Source organism: Terrapene carolina, unplaced genomic scaffold, assembly GCF_002925995.2.
Source record: "Terrapene carolina triunguis isolate 2854851 unplaced genomic scaffold, T_m_triunguis-2.0 Scaffold42526, whole genome shotgun sequence".
NCBI lineage: Eukaryota > Metazoa > Chordata > Testudines > Emydidae > Terrapene > Terrapene triunguis.
Window position 1 is genome coordinate 1 of NW_020706877.1, and position 7,500 is coordinate 7,500.

A 7,500-nucleotide genomic window follows, 5' to 3' on the forward strand; every position below is an offset into this window, starting at 1 on the left:
CCCACACAAAACCCTGAAACTAAAGTCATCTCCCTGCCTCCCATCCTGACACTACCTCCCTCTTGGTATCCCTCTTCTCTGCCTCTTCAAGTGTAATCTGCATGTTCTTGCCCACAAAGCCCTACAGAACTTCTCCCAGCCTCAATATCTGCCCTAGTCTCGTGTCTCCCTCCCAGCAGCTCGATTCTGCCAGTGGTATCAGCCTCGGTGACCCCTCTATCCACTCCTCCCACAACCGTCTCTGTGCCGTCTTCCAAGTTCCCCCTATGCAGGGAATGCCCTGGCAATTCTGGGCTGCTAAGCCATCCCCTCACCTCACTCCAGCCCCTCCTGGAGACTCGTCGCTTCCACCGAATAACCCCCCCGGACTGAGCCAACCCCCATTGTCTATCCATTTACAAAACCTTTAAACCAGGCTGCGCTGGCTGCCCATTGGTTTCTGAGCAGAGACTAAGGTGTTGGTTTTGACCTATAAAGCCGTACATGGCTTGGGCCCAGCCTAGCTGAGAGATCCTCTCCACCCATGTCATACTGCCCCTGCTGCAATCAGCAGAGGCTCTCAAGTTTTCTCCTCCTCATTAGAAAAGACGGTGCGTTCTCCATAAGGGCCCCGCTCCCCCTTTCAGTCTCTTCACCCCCATTCCCCATCCAATGGCCGTGTTAACCACGTTCTCTGCTAGCACCTCTGTGGCTCTGTGCCACCTCATCCGGGCAGCCCTCAGTACACAGTGGGAGAAAAGGCGGCTGCTTCACCTTGCTTAATAAACTGCTCCACCTAGCGGCAGGAGAAGTCTCTGCCTCTGGCTTCCTCCCCTGTTTGCCGCATGTCCTGTGTTGACTCGGTTCTTTGGGCAAGCAACACACAGGGGTCCCTTTCCAGGCAGTGGCTTTGGCTATGTGGGCTCTCTGACTCTTTGTGGGGAACCCCAAAGTGCGTAAGATCCCCTCTCACTGGGGTGGGGGGTCTGTCCTGAGGGTTCAGGTGGTGCCTAGGCCTCGTGCTAGCCCTCTACACAGCGCTGAGTTTCCCATGAGATCAGTGGCTCTCCTAGGATCAGGGCAGGGATCTGTGCACTCTGGCCCTTCCCAGGGGCATAAGAGAAGGTGAAATACCAGAGGAAGCTGCTGCGAGACCGACCTTTTAACACACAGAGCAGGGGGCTGCCCCACAGGCCAGCTGCCTCCAGTGTGTGGGGTTTCACCCAGCCCCTTCCCCTCCTCGAGAACACTGGCTATGGTGCAAATCCTGTCCTGGGCCCTGCTGCTGGGGATGGGGCAATCTTTAGCCTTTCCTCCCCGACAGTGCTGTTCCCAGGGGGAAGAGGTGGTGACCAAGGGCAGAGGGGACCAGGGGTGTTTTGCAGAGGGGGGATGTCTGAGGGCTACAGGAGGGGAACCCTCGACTGCTCCTGATGTTTGAGTAAGTCCATGTTTTTCCACACCAAGCTGCTTTCGGGTTCTCCCATCACGGCCGCTGGGGCTCTGGGATTGCTGAGCAGTTTGCAGCTGGGCTAGGGACGTAACCACGGGCCTCCATTGCTCACAGGCCTGCCCGCCCCACTGAGCAGGAACAGCCCTTATTTCTTTTAGCAAAGCTGTTAACATTGTTTTCACTCAGTCCACCAAGAACCATTATCTTTGCTCCCCCTCAAGCATCACAGGGGTCCCATTCCCCAGCACACAGGGACCGGTCCATAGCGGTCATCTTCCATTTCTTGGCATTTCAGAGCAATGTTGCCCTCTAGGGAGCAGGGGTGGTACTGCGCTGGGACTCAGCGCGTGGGTAATGTAATAGAAGCTATAGGACTTGGGGAGTAAGACTCGGGCGACTGATCTCGTGCTCGGGAATGGGGCAGACGTTGATTTCTGCCTCTGTTTGGCTGTAATGTTCTGACACTGCACTGGCATGGCCCAGCACACACACTCACGCTGTCCACCTGGCCGTCTGTCGCCTACCTCTCTCTTTTCATTCGCCTTTGTCTCTTTCTCAGGCGGGGACAGAGCGAATTTCCTCTCTCCGTGGCATTATCCTCTTTACAGGTACGGTGCCTTTGTGATCAGGGACCCTTTCACTGCAAGGACAGGGGCCAATCTTTTGGGGGCTGCACTTGGCACCATCATCAGTGGCTCCTTCGGCTCCGCTTCTCCCTGCTGCTGCGTTATTGGAAAAACAGACCAGCCCTTCCTCAGCACTGTGCTCCAGGGCGCTGCAGGGGTGAAATCAAGGCAGAACCTGCCAGGAGGCCATTCTGCAGATCTCGTGGAGGCAAAGGCCCGTGTTGCTCCCTCACAGCTAGTTCCCCGCCACACTGTGCCTGAGGCCCATGGGCAAATCCTGCCTCTGTTGCCTTCCTGAGAGGAAGCCGAGGGTTCTCACACACAGAACGAGCCCAGTGAGGATCCGTGGTGCTCGGAGGATTCAGTCTCAGTTCCCTATCTGCCTGTCGCACTGTGAGCCACAGCAGCACTCAATGTGAGACAGTAATAATCCGCCTCGTCCTCTGCTTGGGCCCCGGTGATGATTAAATGGCAGGTGTTAGTGGAGGCGTCTTTGGAAGCTGAGAATCGGTCAGGGACTCCAGACCCCAGCCCGTTGGCAGATTCGTCTTTGTAATAGAGCAGGTATCTCGGAGGGTTCCCTGCTCTCTGCTGCAGCCAGCTTATGTAGTAGCCACTGATGCTGGTCCCACGGCTCATGGTGCAGGAGAGTCTGACAGTGGCTCCTGGGGACACAGTCTCCGAGGCCGGCTGAGTAAATAGGCCACCAGCAGCTGTGAGAAACAAACAGACATGTTAGAAGTGACCACAGCCAAATCCATGCTGTACTCTGTGTGTGTCCCCTGAATTCCTAGCGTCATCACCTGCCAGGGACAGCCCCAGGAGGCAGAGAGCCAGAGCACATTGGGCCATGGTGCCAGGAGGAGATGGAGAGAGAAGAGAAAGAGCCTGACTCAGTAGCTGGGCTTCTGCTGGTTTGCAGCCCAGTGCTGACTTCGTAACGCCCCCCCGGTGGCTGCTTTAGAGCCTGTAGCTGTGGGGCAGGGGCAACCCACTATGTAAATGAGCCCTGCAGACCACGGCAGGGTCAGTGTGGCCTGAAATGATTAAACGAGGCAGAGTGAAGGAAACTCGAGGGGTCAGTCAGACCTCAAGGGCCAGGCAGTTACAGCAGCAGCCCAACATTGTGAGTGGCCAGGCTGAGGCAGCGCGGCCAGGGAACGAACCCAGGCCTGGCTGCAACGCCCCAGCATCCAAATAATCCCTGAGATCCCCCGGGAGAGTCAGACACAGAGCACGGAGCCTTGAAGCGGCAAAGGGCCGTTTCTGACGTGGTGAGTGGGGTCGAGGAGGGTGGGGGAGCCTGTGTTTCATCTGACATCTTAGCTGCTCTTTAACTGAGCCAGGGGCTGGCAGGACCCTTAGCGGCTCCTGTGCTGACTTAGCTCTTCTGAGGGGAGTTTCAGCACCCATTGCCACAGAGCAAGGCCCAAGCGTCGTGGGGGAGAACCAGGGAACTCCTGGCTGCTCCTGGAACCCTACTGGCGATCCTGAGTCAGAGGGGATTTCAGGGGGCCCTCAAGTCATCAGACTCCTTTCCTATGGCTTGTAACGGCACCCCCAGAGTCAGTGGGCACTGACCCTGTCACGTGACAGACAGACGTGTTCAGCCTCCGCCCCAGAGCAGGTGACTGAGGCTTGGAAACAAAGCCAGTCTCTTCCCACCACTCCCGTGTGTCACGCTGCTCTTGTGTGACTCTCCACCTAAGTCGGAATCCCTGGAGCACCGTAGCAGCCACAGCACCATCCCATAGCAACGGCACACGGCGCCGTGACCCGTTCCCTTCGCCTGCGTACTTCCTACACCTCAAGACTTGGGCAACTGTGAGCCGGGCGATTTATTAATCGCCGTGTCCGAACTGCATTTGTAAATGATATTGCAATATGCTGTGACTCAGTTATGTAGAAACCAGAGGTTGGTTAGGACTCACCTGGGCCTGGCGTTCGCACAATAGTAAGGTCACCCACAAGCACAGCCAGATGCAGGGTGCACCAGCCCAGCAGCCATGTCAGAGTCCAGCACTGCCTCTCCCAGCCCCGTCCCTCAGACCGCTCTGTCTGACACCGCTGGGCCTATGGGATCCCATGCACCATCGCCCCAGAGTTCATCTCCCCTCCTGGGGTCCTGTGCCTGTAGCAACCTGCTGTGCACCAGGCCACCGGCACTCAGCGATTCACTGCTGTGTCTGGACCCCCCAACCCCAGGCCTCACACACAGGGATCCTGCCTCAGTGCTGCCTTGTAATGAGAGCAGACAGCAAAACTCCTCGGGGCAAGCAGCTCCCCAAGGGCAGCAGGCAGCACAGAGTTCCCCGCCCAAAGCCTCATTCCTGAGCGCGTTTTCAAAAGGATTTCCGTGCCCAGCCTCGTTATATTGGCCAGTGAAGAGCCACCGACTGCTGTGGATACAGCATTGTTCTCAGATAGCCTGACCTTATGCACGGTGAGCTGTATTGGGAAACACATGGCCCTTCTCCCAGCGGGCTCCCGGGAGTCTGCCCCATGAAACCAGAGTCCCCTAAGCAGCGGAATTTTCTCCATCAATGGAGATTCCACCATTTATCCTTCAAGCAGATAACCTCTGAGATGCTAGAAAGCAAGTGCCCTGGAGGTGATGCCTTAGGGGGTTTTGGTCTCAGTTCCCTGTGAAGCTGTTGTGCAGTGTTACTCGCCACCACTCGATGTTAGACAGTAATAACTGGCCTCATCCTCTGCTTCGACTGCAGAGATGGCTAAATAACAGGTGTTAGTGGAGGCCTCTTTGGTAGCCGAGAACCGGTTGGAGGCCCCCGAGGCCAGCCCTTCGCTGGATTCATCTTTACAAGAGAGCAGGTATCTGGGTGGGTTCCCTGCTTTCTGCTGCAGCCAGCTCACGTGCGCGCTACTGATGCTGCTGCCCGCGCTCAAGGTGCAGGACAGTTTAGCAGCGTTTCCTCGAGACACTGACACCGAGGCCGCCTGGGTCAATACAGCCTTTGTGTAGGGCACTGTCAGAAACCAAGAGACAAGTTAGCAATGACCAAAGCTGAATTCAGACTGTACTTCATGTGCCCAGTGAATTGCTAGAGGAATTACCTGCCAGGGAAAGCCCCAGGAGACAGAGAGTTAGAGAAGCCAGGGCCATGGTGCAGGGAGGTGATGGACGGCAGAACGGAGAACCCCGATGTTGTACTTGGGTTTCTGTGGCTTTGCACCCCAGTCCAACCCCTGACTTTGTGCAATTCTACAGCAGCTTTTAGAGCCCTGCGGACAGAGGTGGGGCCACCCAATATGCAAATTAGCCCTGAGGGGTGGCGCTATTATTCCACAATCCCACTCCGTACCCTGAAGCACCACCAGTACCGCCAGTGCTGCTGAGCCCTGAGATCTCATCCTGACTGCAGGCCTGACCCACTCGCACCCGTCACCAGGGTCCCCTTCGGGTAACACCACAACTCCTGGTGTTGTGAAAGGGGTCACAGAACTTAATGCTAAAGTTCTACATCAGTACAGGACACAGCAGGGCCCTGGTGTGATGAGTTAATCGGGTGACACATTGGTTTGTAGCCTGAAGTTTACTGAAAAACTGCCAAGAGGCAAGGTTAAGAACAACTCATTAATCCCTGATCAGCCGTGTAGGTGCCTTACTGCACTATGTATGTGTGCAGCATACAAACCAATGGGTAGGGCCCCCTTTCACTACAGCACTTACACACACAACTTTAACCCCGTGCTTAAAATTAAACAGGTGCTTCAATGCTTTGCCAAAATGAGGCCTAATTTATTAAGTGCATATTAGTGTGTGAACTACGTGTGTCATGCGCATTTTAATGGTTCTATTTCCAGTTCTGTTTCCATCAGTTCAGTGACTTGTCCACTGAGATTTCCAAATGTGACTGGGGGAATTGTGGGTATATCATGTATGGAAATGAGGCTCTCTATAGCCATCCTTTTCCCTCTCCATTCAGAGAGGAAGCAGGCAGCTCTTTCCACCGACGCGTCTGGCCATAGGCTCACAGTTCTGTACATGTTTCAAGAGAGAAGATCCAAATGGGCTGGAACAGCACCAGGGCAGCCTCTAAACTGGGTCCCATGCTGGGAAACTTACTAAGACATTGCTAGTGCTGTCTAATGAACAGCTGTTCCCATGGAAATTAATGAGTGCAACTTGCACATTACACTAAGTATTTATCTTGTATACATAAAAACACCCTTATCCCATTGCTCTAAATAAATCACCTCACACTTCTGGTCAGGGATTTACTTGGCACTATTGAAAAAAGTTCATTAAGAACAAGTCACACTACAAAACAAATCATGGTTTTATAACTCTAGAGACTTCTTCCCTTGTGCCTCACATTGGACAAGATTGTCGGTAACGTTATTGGGCCTTCTCCTATGCTGCCCCCTGGTGGTCATTATCTGTCTCTCTTCTCTATACCGTCTGGCTCACTAAAATTCCCGTGTCACTTGCATGCTTGCAGTGCTGCAGTCCCAGTGACTTTCATGAGAGCTGTGCACAGACAACTGACTGGTGCATCAGGCCTCTGCTGTGTAAGGAGCCTTGTCTGCGTCCCCTGCTAGTCTCTCTAAATGCTCATCTGTTTCTCAGCATCAGTGATTCTGCTCACAGCTTCTTTGCTTGTAATTATTTTAGTCACAGTGCACAAACACTGGCACTGTGAAGGAATCCATATAACACATCACTGTCTGCCAGGGCTTCGCTCCACAGGATTTTCCCATGAAACACAGATCATGCTAATTTACAACAGCACATCCTGTTAGCTTGCACATGGTGGAATGGGGGCAGAGGATACCAATTCTACAAGGAACTTCCACAAGGGTTCACTATCTGCTTCTTTTGTGTGTATTTCTGTTTTCTGTGATGGCCTCTCTTGGGGTTTCTGTGGTTTGGTCTCCAGGGGCCCTAGGGTGCAGAAGGTTTTTGTCTCACTTCCCTGTCTCAACATATCACTGTGTAAAGCATTGTTGTGCCATGTACCACAGTAATAATCAGCATCATCCTCTGCTTGGATCCCAGTGATGGTTAAATAGCAAATGTTGCTGGAGGTGTCTTTGGAAGCAGAGAACCGAGCAGGGACCCCAGAACCCTGGTGCTTGCTAGATTCGTCTTTGTAATACAGCAGATATCTCAGAGGGTTCCCGGCTGTTTGCTGAAACCAGTGAATGTAGTAGCCACTGATACTCGTTCCACTACTCATGGTGCAGGAGAGTTTGATGGTGCCTCCTGGGGGCACTGACTCTGAGGCAGGCTGAGTCAGGGTTGGCTGCGCGCTGGCAACTGTCAGAAACAAAGACCCAAGTGAGCTGTGACCAAACCAGAAATTAGCGAAGCTCAGTGGCTAGAACAGGGGTCGGACAGTCAGGATTTTTAGGTCCTGCTCCCTGGCCTTGCAAAGGCTCCTTTGGGATCTTGGAGAAGTCACTTCTGTGCCTCCGTTT

General features: G+C 53.9%; 1 gene segment (V, D, J or C); it reads right to left on the reverse strand.

Moving 5' to 3' along the window:
• Positions 1-2,433: 2,433 nt before the first annotated feature.
• On the reverse strand, positions 2,434-2,910 carry LOC115271548. The segment is given in 2 exon segments: positions 2,434-2,771; positions 2,862-2,910. Coding segments are annotated over 2 exon segments (387 nt in total).
• Between the last annotated feature and the right edge of the window lie 4,590 nt (positions 2,911-7,500).